The sequence below is a fragment of the Protopterus annectens genome, chromosome 3.part1, assembly GCF_019279795.1.
Source record: "Protopterus annectens isolate FY-2018-M chromosome 3.part1, PAN1.0, whole genome shotgun sequence".
In the NCBI taxonomy this organism is placed as follows: Eukaryota; Metazoa; Chordata; order Ceratodontiformes; family Protopteridae; genus Protopterus; species Protopterus annectens.
The window spans coordinates 1,386,353,072-1,386,368,211 of NC_056732.1; the positions used below are offsets into that span (position 1 = coordinate 1,386,353,072).

Genomic DNA, 15,140 nt, shown 5'->3' on the forward strand with positions numbered 1-15,140 from the left:
AATCACCTACTAACTCCCACACATGGAGTCAGACCACATCATAGCATTATGACCGCCATCCTCTCCTTCCTTGAAACTGTAAATAAAGCCCGACTCTGGCCAAATTGTTTCTACCCTACTACTCGACCTCTCTAAGGCCTTTGACACACTCACAGCCTGCTACTAACTAAACTTTCTCACAGCCTGCTACTAACTAAACTTTCTAAACTTAACCTATCTCCCTCCTCCTTGAACTGGTTCTCCAGCTACTTATCTAACAAATCACAAGCAGTCAAATGGAAGAAGGCCACCTCCTCATTTCTAAATAGTCCTACTGGGGTACCCCAGGGCTCTATACTGAGTCCCCTTCTCTTCCATATATTTATAAATGATTTCCAACTCTATCCCATTCTCAGACATCATCCAATATGCCGATGATTCTGCTATTATCTCTGCCACCTCTATCCCCTCACTCCTAAAACTGACTCAAGATGCTTTTACAACAACTGAGCAATGGATGAAAAGGAATCACCTAGCACTCAATGCCTCTAAAACCAAATTAATGTTATTCACCCCTCTAAGGCAACTTCTTTCAATATAAACACATTCCACATCTCTAGACAAAATAATCTACCCTGGAACTGGTGTCCGAGACCAAGTTACTTGGGGTCCAAATTGATAACCAGCTCAAATTCAACTCCCACCTACAGTTAAATATCAAGAAAACCCGGTATGCTTTACCGACAAAATCATTACCTTACACCTGCTACCAAAATCACCCTCTTCCTCATTTCTTATCCCTCCCTTCTCTATGGAGCTCCACTCCTAACTAATCTACAGACCTCTCTAAAACACAACTTTCCTCTTGCTACAACAAAATTGCCAAGTTCGCTACCAACCACAAGTCCTCCACCCACCACTGTTCCTCTCTCCAAAACTAAAATGGCTAGAGCTACCCAGTTCTCACATATACTCAACTAAATCTTGCACATAAGCTCATTTTCAACCCCTCCCTTTGTCCCTCCCTTTCATCAGCCTTTAAAATGCACCTTCCTGCAAGAGTATTAAGGTCCAACAATCAAAATCTATTAGAAGTATATAAACCAACTAGTCCCCCAGGCAAAAATCTTCTGTCTTATGGCCTTGCATGCCTTTGGAGCTCCCTACCACCTTCCATTCGCACCACCCCCAACCATTTTATATTTAAAAGATCTCTTCACTCACATCTAGTATCCCAGTGGGAATGCTCTTGCTCCCACACCACATAACACTTGCAAACTCCATCTTCTTTCTTCCTCTGTTTCCTCCTGCAACTTTCCTAATTACCCACCCTAACTCATACATATTATTATTCCTACAATAATCAGAAAGAATAGACTAGGCCACACTTCCCAAGTATTGCTTCCCTAATATGTTATTGCTTCTCAGTACTTTTGTGCATTGCTTCCTAATATGTTATTATTCCTCAATATTGTCATGAAATGCTTCCAAATATGTTGTTATTTCTCAGTGCTTTTGTGCTAAATTTCCCTTTAGTCTGTATTACCTATTAATTTCATCACTAGATTGTACTCACTCTAGTTGTATTATTTTCAAATTGTTATTTCTTGTATGATTAACTTCTGTGTAATTGTATAATTTGTATATCTATTAATAACCTACTTAGTTTTGGAGCTTTTCTCCCCAGGACTCCATTGAAAACGGGTTCATTTGGCCCAATGGACTATCCTGGCAAACCAATTGCAAATAAAATAAATAAAACTGTCATATGCATTTCAATACCCAAGGCTTATACATTATCTAGTCATGTAAATATTCTCTGCATGGCAACAACGAAAAGGCTTTCAATGCTGGTAATTCTTTAACAATATACTTACTAAAGCTTACTTGCATCTTACAATATCCGACAAGCTTACTAAAGCTAACTTGCATCTTACAATCTCCGACAAGCTTACCTGATGTTCATTAACCCATGGCTACTTAAACAGAGCAACAGGGCACTGTGACAGCATACAGTTCCAGAATAAGAAGCATAAATCAACAGTACAAAAATCTGATAGAAAACCAGAACATTTTGCAAAATCAAGGACAGATGAAAAGCCACGGTTGTATTTGTGATCTACTTTGGATGGGGGAATACTCTGCACATTTACACTGCATAACTGCTCCTTGCCTTCCATGGACACATCCAGAGCCACTACAATGGGGAGTGGGGTGCAAGAAGTATGTCACAATTTGAAATGTCTCTGGCTGACAGTGATGGATCTGACACACATACCTCTCAACTTCAGAGCAAGAAATCTGGACAAAGCCATACATAGAACTAGAAGTGTGACAAGCCCAAAAATAAGGCCAATTTTTAAATATTGCTCTTATAACTTAAATAGAACAGGTAGATCTTGCATTAGTACAAGTTTTCTGAAGGGTATGAAATCTGAAACTCAAATGTCTGCCATTATTTTCTAACTTCAATCTTTAATGACTTGCCACTAATTTGCCAGAAAACCACAATTTTATGAAAAAGGACGAAAATGTGATTCAAAATACCTGTCAAAAAGGGACACCTTTTAATATTAACAGTTAACTTGAAGCAGCTAACAAAATAAGAGCATCCACATGCATTTCTGAAATAAAGGTAATCTATAAGTGATCATTACAGTTGTATATAATTGTAAACCCTCCACATTTTCTTCCAAAATTGCCATTTTGGAGGAGGGATTATTAGGGGAGAGCAACATTTTGAGCCAGAATTGGGGACAATTGAGATGTTTGGATATTCCTAATCTACAAAGTGATTTGCACGTACCTCTCAACCTCTTAATGCAGGAAATCTGAACAAGGCCAAATATATTGGGGAACATACAAACACTACTAAAAATTGCTCTTGTATAAACGTAAAGACAGTCTTGCATTAGCATGCATTTTTCTGAAGGTTATGACATCTGAAACTCAATGTCTGTCATTTAATGGCTTCATTCCTAAATGATTTGCTAGAAAATCACAAATTTGAGAACAAACCAAAAATAAGTAGCAAATATCTATTCATTTTGCAAAGATATGGACAACTGAGAGGTATAGTTCAACCGGGGCTGTCTGAGCTTGCTACCCCCCCCCTCACAAAATCATGGTCAAATGGAGCCTCCCCCCTGCAGCCATTCCAATGTCCCATTCCTTGGTTATTTTGCCCCATTTATCATAAACACTAATGTGCATACTGCTTTACTTCTGCGATGATTTAGGATTTCATTTGAAAGTTTTATTTTGCATTTTACAGCACAAACCCTAATACATATCTGTTAAAGCAATGCAGTCTCACAATGAAAATAGACCAACATTAAAACTTCTCTGCTCTTGAAACTCGCATGCATTGAAACAGCACTGAAACCCACTTTCAGAGAAAATACATTTTGCCAATGGCAAATATTAACTCTGGGCTGTCTACAAAATCATAGGCCCCTCGAACATAACATACACATGCTCTTTGATACACCTTCCTGACTGTATTACATTATATTCCTTGTACAATACAGTACAGTTGTTAGAGGGCATTTTAAATTTATTGTTTTGAACATTTTTCCAGTAAACAATGAAACAAAAAGCATCCACTAATGACAAAACTGCCCAATTCAGAACATTTCCATCATAAAAAGTCTACTCAAGTCCACCAGTATCTGTAAAAAATATACACAATCTCTGAAGTAGTAAACTCCACATTGAAAAAATTTGTAACTAATAAAGAGGTTGCTGCTAGCAAACACTTTATATGTCATTGTTTAATCTACAAATAAAGTGCCTGTTACTCTTGAAGAATAAATTGCTTTTGTTGCATGCATTAAAAATGAAAAGCTAGTAATACCGCAATAGGGAATGGATAGCAAACTGTTAACAGGTTCATAGTTACTAGGTATCTTTGCCAAAAGACTGCAGCATCCACCCCTTTACAACACAATACAGCATCAGCAATGCATTTACCTACTGTGGGAGTAGAACCCACAGCCTTCAGCATCTAAAGCAAGTACACTATCTGTTGTGCTATTAACAATGCAAGCAGACTAAACACAAGCAGCACTAAACTTTTGCTCCCCTGCAGCTCTCAGCTCCTTGTAAAATCTACTCCGACACTCAGCTGTATCTCTGAACTTTTCAGCACAAGAAATCTGGAAAAAGCCAAAATTTATTGGGGGGGGGGACAAAGGCCAAAAACCAGGGACACATTTTAAACATTGCTTGTATAATGTTTGAAAGTTGCTAGAATAAAATGCTGCGTTACCACCATACATTTCACTGCCACGTCTTGAACCCAGGGACCCGTGCAAAACAGTCAGAGCAACATACCACTACGCCAAATCAACTGTTTTGTGAAAGAGGAAGACTGAAACTTAAATAGCTACCATTTAGTGAATTCAGTTCTCACCATAGCACAGCTGTCAGCCTCTTAGCACAAAAGACCTGAACAAAGCCAATAATGGGTGACTACTGCAACCACCAAACATTCAGTGAATTCAGTTCTCACCATAGCTCTCAACCTCTTAGCAAATAACACCGGACAAAGCCAGTAATGGGAGAATATAGCCCCAAACATATTCAGTGAAATCAGTTCTTACCATAGCTCTCAACATTAGCAAAAACCTGGATGAAGCCAATAAATACCTGAACAAAGCCAATACTGGGTGAATACAGCCCTCAAACATATTCAGTGAATTCAGTTCTTACCATAACTCTCAACCCTAGCACAAAACCTGGATGAAGCCAATAATGGGGGGAATACAGTCCCAAACACTACCTAAACAAAGCCAATACTGGGTGAATACAGCCCCAAACATATTCAGTGAATTCAGTTCTTACCATAACTCTCAACCCTAGCACAAAACCTGGACGAAGCCAATAATGGGGGGGGGGATACAGTCCCAAACACAGGGATACATTTCAAATATCCATCTTGTACACTTAGAAAATTGCTAGAATAAAAGCTTTTGTTACCATACACTTTCTGAAGAATATGAAGTCTGACAAGTGTGTCCATTTTTTTTTAACTTTTGTTAACCAGGAAAGTCTGACTTTGAAAAAAAAAAAAAGCTAAGTTTTAGCAGAGGCCCAGGGAGAAACACTCCAGACAGCCAAGAATAAAACCAGAGAACATGTAGCTGTCAGGCAACAAGGACACAAATGCAGAAACCACAGATTTTATGAGGAACAGAAAAAGTATGAGGGAAAATCCTGCAACATTTTTACAAATGGTGGTGGGTAGGGAATTCAGGCTCTTGCCACTTGGGCCCAAGGTACAGGGTTCAAGCCTTATTCACTACCCACCACCATGTACACCTGGGGCATTTTACACACACACACACACACACACACTACCTCTTCCTTCCGTTCGTTTCAGCTGCCGCTTGCTAAGTGTCCGGTCGTCAGGTCCCGCTCCCATCTTCCGTTTCACACACCTCTCTCTTCCTGAAAGTGCTGCCGCTTGCTAACTGTCAGGTCCCACCTGTGTGAGTTCCCGCTCACAAACCTCAAACTGACAGCGATGATGTCAGCACGCCTGTGACTGGACTATTTGGACTTCTTAAAGGAGAATGTGCGTAAAACAAAAAAACGTTTTTTGTAATTCTCTAGCCGTAGCCGATTCCAGGGGGGTGCAAGTGCACCCCCTTGCACCTCCCTGCAGGCGCCCTTGCTTTCAGTATATATAATTATTGAGATGTAGAGCTACAGGAACAATGGTAGAGAGAAGGGGAGAAAGATGCACTTTAGTTTCAACAAAATAGCGGTTACACTATCAACGCAAGTTTAGAGCAGTTAAAACAGCAGGTACAGTCCAAAAACAGCCTTCAATGTAGTCTGCAAATCACTGGTACATTTAGCATTTGGTTCACATAAAGAGACTCGAGTAGCTGTGGTACTACTAATACATTTTATCTTTAGCTCTATTATTCCATGCCTTTCAAGCACTCATATTAACCAGATAGTGTCTCATTACATCCTAGTGGCACCTCCAGGTGCATATGCAGTTACCTCCTACTGCTCCTCTAGGCGTCAAATATTACTTGTTCATATTGCATTAATAATTCCAAAATCATGCTACATACAAGGTATCAGAATATTTTATCTTGAAGCATACATGATGGCAAACACAATTGTATTGATATCTGACCTCTGTCAGTGAGTATTTGTTAGAATTGTAAGGTGATAACTTAATTTTTAAAGGCTCAGGCCACACCCACTAGGAGTTAAAGGTATACACTCAAAAGAGTTGTACTGGCGGGAATGAGTTAAGAGGCAGATTTAGCTATAGCGTTATTCAACAATAGATAGTTAGTCACATTAATCCCATTAGAGAAAGCATGCACTCAATCCAGCCTTGAAATGCAGTAATGGCAATTCGCTAACATGCCCGACTTCAGTCGTACATGATGTACTCGTTAGTTCCTAAACAGTAAATAAAAAAATGATACAAGTATAAGATATCCATGAATCCAATAATGTTATATCACACACAGTAAGCATTTTAAAATAATACTGTATTTCCAGTCATTATAATGGTTTCATGTGTCAGCATTCACTGCACTTGCCTGCATGAGGCGGCAGATTGTCTTGTTGCAGTCGTATCACCTATAAAGTGTGGCACATTAGATAACTGAAACTCATTCAGATAGCTGACTTCAGTTGTTTTGTCCTTTTGGTCAATGTTTCCATGTATAGGTTCATAGGTTGGTACTAGGCTATCAGCCCTAGGGCCTATATAAGCCTAGCCATAACAATTCCCTGGATATTTCTTCCCACAATATACTTCCCTGGACCCCTGTCTAGCAGGGCGACTGACGTGATCCTCAGGGTGAATTTCGTATCTCCCATCCAATTGTCAAGGTTTCTTTTGAAGAGGGCCAAGGAGGTGCTTTGCTTGACATGTATGGGCAGTCTATTCCAGAGTCTGGGGAGTCTCTGGGTCAGGAAACTATCCCTCCAGCATGTTTTGTTCATTGTGATGATAAGGTTTAGATCCCTGGAGCGTGTGGCTCTGAGGGATTGGGATTTCATTAAGTGGAGCATGTCCAACAGCTCGGGGTTTGACATGGCCTTGTATGTTAAGCAGAGATCGCCTCTGAGTAGACGATATGTCACATAGTACAGCTGGAGTTTTTTTAGACGGTCAGTATAGGGCATCTGCTTTAGGCCTGTGATTCTTTTAGTGAGGTATTTCTGCGGCCTTTGCAGCTGTTGCAGATGTCTTCTGAGGTACATACCAAATGGGGCGTTGTACTCTATAATGGGTCTAATGAGGGATGAGTACAGTGGGACAATGACCTCCTTTTTTCTGGATGAAAAGCCCTTAGTGATGAGGTGTGCCACATAGAAGGATTTCCTGACTGGTGTGGTGTTGTGGTTATCGAAGGTGAGACCACTGTCCACCTGTGTCCCTAAATCTCTCATCAGACTTTTGGTGGTTAGTGTACTGCCACATATGTGGTAATTCGTGGGTACATAGTTTTTCCCAAAGGGGGTAACTATACATTTCTTGGCATTAAGCTTGAGCCCATGGCTCTGGCACCAAACATCTGTTTCTGTAAGGCCCTTTTGTAGAATATCCACATAATTTGGGGATTCAATAATGGCTCCCAGTTTGCAGTCATCTGCGAACTTTGTTAGCCAGAGTCCCTTAGTGTTGGCCTGTACTTCAGAGAAGTAGATGCCAAACAAGAGCCGTCCCAGGATTGAATCCTGAGGTACTCCACTTGTCACTTGTCTGGAGCTGGATTTGGAGTCGGCTACTTTTACAGTCTGGGTTCTGTCAGTAAGCCAGTTGGCAACCCATCGAGTGATGTAGGGATTTATGCCCAGCTTAGTAAGTTTGATTCCAGAGTGGGGGATGGTGTCAAAGGCCTTGACAAGGTCCAGATAGGCTGTGTGGACCGCCTTACCCTCGTCCACAGCTCCGGAGACTGATTCGAAGAAGTCAATCAGGTTCAGGAGGCAAACCCAAACTGGGTGGGGTCCAGTGTTTGTAGGTTGCCAATGTCTTTGTTTATAAGTTCCATGATAATGCGTTCCATGCCCTTGCAGATCAGGCTCATCAGACTGATGTGACGGTAGTTCCCGGGATCCAAGGTGGATTCCCCCTTATGTAGTGGGATAACTGTAGCTGTGCACCAATCAGTGGGCATGAAGCCTGAGGTGAGGCTATAATTAAACATGACACTTAGGTGAGGTGCCAGTTCATTTTGTAGTTCATGTAGTACACAGCCTGGGATGTCATCTGGTCCCATGGATGCTGTATTCTTAGCTTTGGAGAGTGCGGTTTCTACCTGTGTGGCCGTGATTACTGGAATTTGGCAATCTTTTGGTATTGAGATGGGCCCTTTAGGGGGTGAGAGGGGGGTGAAGTTGGCACTAAATCTATCTGCCAAGATATTAGCAATATCCTTGGGATCAGTATATTTAATGCCATTCTGTTGTAGCTCAGAGCATATCTGAACATTGCCATTTAGAATCTTGACATAACTATAGAATGCCTTGTGGTTGTCTTTAGAATCTTTCGCAATTTTATTTTTGTAACTAGCTTTGGAGGATTTTATGAGGGATCTCCGCTTCTTACTGAGGCTGGTAAGGGAGTTTTTTGCATCCTGGGATGTTTCTCTTTTCTGCAACAGTTTATTTCTTCTGTTGTATAGTTTGTTTATGGCAGGGGACCACCAGATTGGCTTCCTTTTTTGATGAGAGTGTCTTGGTTCTGTTTGGGATGACACAATTCATGCACGAGTGGATGTGCTCATACAGTTCCTTAGTGTAGGATTCAGCAGTCAAACGTTCAGCTCCTGTCTGCATGGTGTCATGAAGTTTGTCACTTCAGACTTGAGTAGCATGAAGTTGGCTTTGGAGAAGTTTTTTACGGAGATTTCCTTACTGGAGGGTGGGATGTGGATGTCAAGGGTGATTTGCTTATGGTCAGACCTGACCAATGAGGGTTTGACCACTGGTGTGGAGCATCTATCTCCCATATTGGTAATGACCAGGTCTAGGATATTGGAGCCCCTGGTGGGACAATGGATTAGTTGATCCAGGTAGTTGGAATTTATGAATTCCAAGAACCGTTGGGAAAAGGTGTTGGTACCCGAGTAGTTTTCCTAGTTAATGGCAGGGTAGTTGAAATCACCCAGTGTTAGGGTGTTTGGTTGCATCTTAATATTTTCCAGTATGTTTAGAAAGGTGTAGTGAGTATCTTGGGGCATGGTGGAGGATTTGTAACAAGCTACAGTTTGGATTGCAGTCTTACCTAGTGTTAGTTGCACCTGGAGAATTTCAGATGCATTATGTTGGGCAACTAGCCTGGAGATGTGTATATCCTTGGTGAATATGGACACTCCTCCACCTTTAGTGTTTCGGTCTTGGTTTGGTGGCCAAAAAGTGTGGTAAGAGTTGTAGCCTGGTATTGCAGGGGTGCTCTCTGGAGCCTTGAACCAGGTCTCAGTTACTGCACAGATATCGATGTTCTCCATTTTTAGGAGTGCCTCGAGAGAGTGCATTCTGAGGTTTAGACTTCTAGCATTGAGTAGCATTACCTTCAGATTTTGCATGCTTCTATCTGTTACGGTGGTGGTTTTGTCCTTTGAACCTTGCCTAAAAAAGGCACTATGGGGTGGCAAGAGGTTTAGCCAGTAACCTGAATCCCAGGGGTGACAGGTGCAGACCATCTCTGGCAAAGCATCGTGGTTTGTCGATCATGTCATCCCAGGAAGACAGATACTGGATCCCCTTTGAATGACACCAGAAGCTCAGCCAATTGTTGAAGTCAATCATTTTGTCCTTATACTGTGGTATCATTCTGGGCAAAGGCAGGATGCTACTCAGGGTTAGGGTTATACCTGCCTGGGCCACATGACCCAAGAGCTCTTCCATGTCTCTTTTCATGTAGTCCAGGGAGGTACGTCTCAAGTCATTCACTCCAACATGGACAATGACAGAGTTGTATATGTACTTGTTGTGGAGTGACTTGAGTGAATGTGTTATGTGGCGGATCCTGGCACCCGACAGGCAGCTGACTGTAATTTTCTCCTTGTTCAGCCTGGTGAGTGGGACATCAGTGTGCCTGACTATAGAGTCATCTATGACTAAAGTGTTGGGTACATTGTCTTGCCTTAGGGGTGGTTGTTGGGTGGCACACTGGTGTTGTGTGCTGTGTGTCACTTTGGTTGTGACTGGTGTTTGCATTTCAGCTTCGGAGGTCTTTGTTGCTTGGGCAGGTTAATGTTAAGGGCCTCTGCATATGTGGGTTTTTAGTGTTGCTATGTGTGGGTGTTGATGGTGTGCTTTTGAAGGGCTATGTGTTGCTTGAGGTGCAGTGCGGGTATTAACCTTCTCCTCTTGACTGTCTAGCACAATCTTGGCTGGAGAGAGCTTTGCTGCCAGTTTGGCTATGTAAGTGCATCTCTTGCAGGTTGTAGTGTTGGGTGGTAGGAGGAGAGAGTTGTCTGTGTACATGAGGCAGTTGCTGCATTGCCCCAGTATGCCTAGATTCACTAGGTGGACAGGAGAAATCATCGGAAGCTGACCCTTGGACATGCCTTTTTAGGTGCTTTTTTGTAAAGTACAAGAGCTGTTTTCCCTTACCTTTGCAAGGTACTTTGCAGTCATAGGCTGTGTAGTGCCTACGATTAATTTCTCCTTATTAACAAGGAGAGTTGAGTGCTTGTATCAGTTTAAGGCTTCCTAGTGCTTTCCAGCAGGTTCTAGAGCAAATGCTAGTCACAGGGGTTCAGATTTTAGTGCTACTACTGAGATACCAGCTAGTTCTAAGGGAAAATTTGAACAGCAGACTTTCTGAAACCTGGAATAGTTTAACCGTAGCCCCGCGGTGCTGCACGATGCGAAAAATGTGCAAACACACGTGTTTTTAAGCCAGAAAGTTGAAAGGGATAGAAATCAGCCCAAAATGTCTAAAATTACAATTTCAGAGCTGGAAACCACTCCTGTAGTGTTAGACAGGCAGTACAATGCTCACCACTCCCACTGATAAGCAGTAGGACTTCCCTCTACCACAGCAAGGTCTGGATAGCTCTGAACACAGGAAATAAAGTCCTGAAACCAGCAAAGCCTGTGATCTGGACTATACTAGCTAGGAAGGGTGGGAAACGAGCAAACAAGATAGTATTTTTTTTTTTGTTAAAACAGGCTAAACAATGCAATAATACACTAAATAAACACATAAAATGCTAATGCACTTGAGTGTGTAGCCCTAAACAGTAAATACAATTAGAACTCTACAAAATTAGCAATTTAAAACTTTTTAAATGAAGCAAGGCAATTGCACAATTGAAAAACGATTTAAGAGGCAGTAATTCAGTAGAATAAGTAGCTAGTCTACATATACAGAAAAGTCTATATATACAGAAAAGCAGCTAAAACACAGTAAAACAATTCAGATGCAGTGCAACCTAGAGCACTTCAGTTGTAGCAATATTAAGGCAAATACAGTTTTAATAAATGCACTAAAATATACTCTATATTTCCAGAATGTTTGAGAAGCACAGTCAGAACACATGGATATTCAGACAATTTTTTTTTTTAAGAAAGGAGGAACAGAAGGAAAGAAACTAAGTGGGTTGGCCTTCTCAGATGTTCTCTCTGTATTAGGTAGAATGAGCTAATGACACTAGACAGGGAGGAGTGTCCAAGATCAAATTTAGAGTAGGGGCGGGCATCTGCAAGGCCAGCAAGTATAAAGTCAAGATGCCAATAGGAAGGGAGGGTGGGAGAATGGCTGAAACACTCAAGTTAACTTCTTAACAGAAAGTTGAAACCTGAAACAACTTTAAAAAAAGCTCAAAAGAACCAGTGAGGTGCTTTCTCCAAGCCATAGCCCTGGCAACCCAACTAGACAATGACCATAAACACTAAACTCTCACTGAACTGGGGGATGGTCTTTGCTAAATAAGATGGCCTGGACAATGAGCTCAGAAAACAGCCTCTAACAAACAACTAGGCCCACAACACAATCAGGAATATGAAGAATATTACAACTACTACCTAAACTATTTTAGGCAGAACACACTGCAGAAATGTTTATCACAAACACAATCAGGAATATGGATAATGTTTGTATGTCTGACAATGGAGGCATGGGGAACAAAGGTTTCTTTCCCCTTATGCAGGTGCAAATGACAAGCCCTCTGAGCTCTATGCAGACATTTTGTTTTTAAATAACTCTCCCATCTATTCATGTTTCACTCAACTTGGGTGTTAGCTAATTATGTCAGCCAGGAGAAATGCAACTTGCATACTTGTATATGTGTTTCTTGGCAAAATAATTAAAAATAAAAACATTAATTACATTTATTTGGTAGCTTCTGAGCAACTTTCAGCTGCACTTTAAACAATAATTACTAATATTTAATGTAAAATAACAGCTATCTACAGTCTGACCTTTAATGCAATTACATGTAAGCAGTGATTAATTTCAACAGGGACTTCCAGAAGCTCAGTTCCAGAAAATATTTTAACTCTCTGCATTTGAATTTTGCACCAGACTGCAGACTTTGCTTTTATTTTTATTTATTTGTTTATCTTTTGCCTGTTGGGTATACACTGACGAAATGATATTGCAGAAATTATCTGCCTTGATTATTGTTTCACCCACAGTTTTTTCACATAGTCTGACTTGGGCTTTACGTGAAGGAACATTTAGGTTCATAAGTTTATAGATTATTACCAGATGTTTGATCTAGTAGACATTTTGTAGCCTAGCCTCAACACTAACCGCTATATACTACCTTTTTCTATAACTGGGGGGGGGGGGGGCTGAGGGTGTTTTTATGCTTACCTATCAATTCATCTTCATATTAACTTAGCCAACTATTTTTCACAGTCTGCATCCCAGCACTACCCACATTTAACCATACCTATAAACGTTAACTTTGCTTGCAGCAAGGTCTCTGATACAAGCCCATTACAAGCGCTTCACTTTCTCTTACTAAAAGACATCAGAGCTGATGAATTTAGTTCCATGTAGAGTACATTGTCATATGAGTCAGTCACAGCTCTCTCAGGACACATTACTGCATACTACATGACCTGAACAATGCTCCACACTCACTGACACTTTTCAGTAAATATATAAAAAAAGACTCTGTGTTCATAATTAAGCAACATTTCTTATTCTTCTTCCCATCTTCTACAATGGCTACAGTATTTCCTGTTAAATACTTTACAATGTGCAGGTGATAAAGAAGGCAATCCTCGCCCTACGGGCACTCTAACATCTCAATCTGAAGATCCATAACAATATTCCAGCAAACTAAACCCCTCAAAATTATAAATCGCATCACAAGAATCTTCAACAAGATACCAAAGTATTAGACATAGGTATTTTATTATTAATCCCCATATTTAATGGACGTAGATTAAAGTCGACTAGAGAAGTAGTTGACACGCACAGTGTCGAACTGGAAACATCAAAACTCCAGAATATCGACCAATATAAAACCATGTATAAAACATTTCTATAGGGGCAAGCCCCCTTCCATCTTCCACAGCCCCTGCTAATTATATATTCTAATTCTGAGATCACACTACAGTGGGGAAAGGGTAAAACCCCTGCAAAAAAATGTTTTATATCTACTTTTCATACATACCTCTTAAATGTCTAGATGTTTGCTTCATATGTGTGGTCTGTTCCTCATAAAATCTGTGTTTTTTTTCTGGCATCTCATAGGTAGACCTGAGGATTGATGTCACTAAATAATGGCATGCATTTGATTTGCAGACTTTATATCTTTCAGAAAATGCATACTAACATAAATCCTGTTATTCTAGCAACTTTCTAAGTTTACAAGAACAATATTTAAAAGCTATCCGCATTTTTAGGTCTTTGTCTCCCCATTATGTCAGGCTTTGTCTATATTTCTTACTCTAAGAGGTTGAGAGTTATATTTTCATGTTCGTTCATATTCTGGAGTTTTGATGTTTCCAGTTCAATGGCTGTGCATGTCAACTGCTTCTCCAGTTGACAAATTTTGGAGGAAACAGCTAGGCAGTGTCAAGGAAGAGTGTGATTTCAGTGTGCCATGAACCTGTGTAGAGTGGTGGGCAGTCAGACTGATTAAATGTCTGTCCATGGGGAGAGTAAGTCATTATATACCACTTCTCTGAGCATTGCTTCTGTGATATATTTAGTTCTGCAAGCTGGGTCTGCAGACATATCAGTTTTGGCTCGAGAAGATGCATAAGTGGGTAGCATAGAAAGTAAGAGTCATGAAATGGAACATAAAACAGGAGAGACTAGCACAGCTTTTGGTCCTTTCATATGAGCTCACTTCTCCATATACACTATCACTAATATTTTATATAATTTAAACCATGTTTCAGGCATACCTTCATCCTACTAACTGACGGGCAAATGGTATGTCTGTGTCAAATGCCTAATTAAAAGCTGAGCTGCACAGCCTACACTTGTGTGCCTGCTGTTATTATTTGATGGTAGCAGCATCACATATTTTTATGCATTTCTGTTTCAATTTACTGTAACACTGCCTGAGCCATATAAAATATGAGGGCTTCTAGGAGGTACATTGGGTGATATAACTTGTAATGATCAATGGCTGAGGAGGATGGGCCTCATAATTCAGTGTCATTATAGCAGAATAGTGAACAGTGGAAACAATATTTTACTGACTTTCCAGGGGGTCTATCAGTTGGTATTGTGGATTAAATCAATGTGGTGTTAATGAGCTACTTCCTGTGGTAAAGGGCTTGATTCCCTTAGTATATGTTTGCCTACTTTGTAACTTGAACAAATCACTTAACCAGCCAGTGCTTTGGAGTAATGGGAAATTTGGGGTCAGCTCATTAATGGTATCCTGGACAGCATGCCTAGTAACAACCTATGACCATATTGTCATAACATTTTATTTCTTTGTTAGAAATTGTGTCCTTCTGTATGCCACTGCTGGATTTTGAAACTGCAGTGTTGTTAACTACAATGGATATATTTTTTTTTCAAATGACTTTACTGCCATTTTATTGTATGGGGTGTGTACCTAGGATGATAAATGAAAAAGAAGCAAATATGACAGATTTTATTAAATCTACCTTTTGTCTTTACAGGGTCCCTTGGATAACCCTGGAATTAATCAGCGGGCCTTGCAGGCTCTGTTCCGAGAGATTGATGT

The 15,140-nt window shown here is 40.5% G+C and overlaps 1 protein-coding gene across 1 annotated transcript in view; it reads left to right on the top strand.

Moving 5' to 3' along the window:
- Positions 1-15,140, top strand: part of LOC122797784 (kinesin-like protein KIFC3) — a gene marked incomplete at its 5' end in the record, with an annotated part of 595,169 nt that overhangs the window by 429,196 nt on the left and 150,833 nt on the right. Inside the window, one exon of the mRNA XM_044066305.1 lies at positions 15,076-15,140. This exon is cut by the window's right edge and continues 66 nt beyond it. Within this exon, the coding sequence (XP_043922240.1) occupies positions 15,076-15,140 (65 nt within the window). The remainder of the gene's footprint in view (positions 1-15,075) is intronic.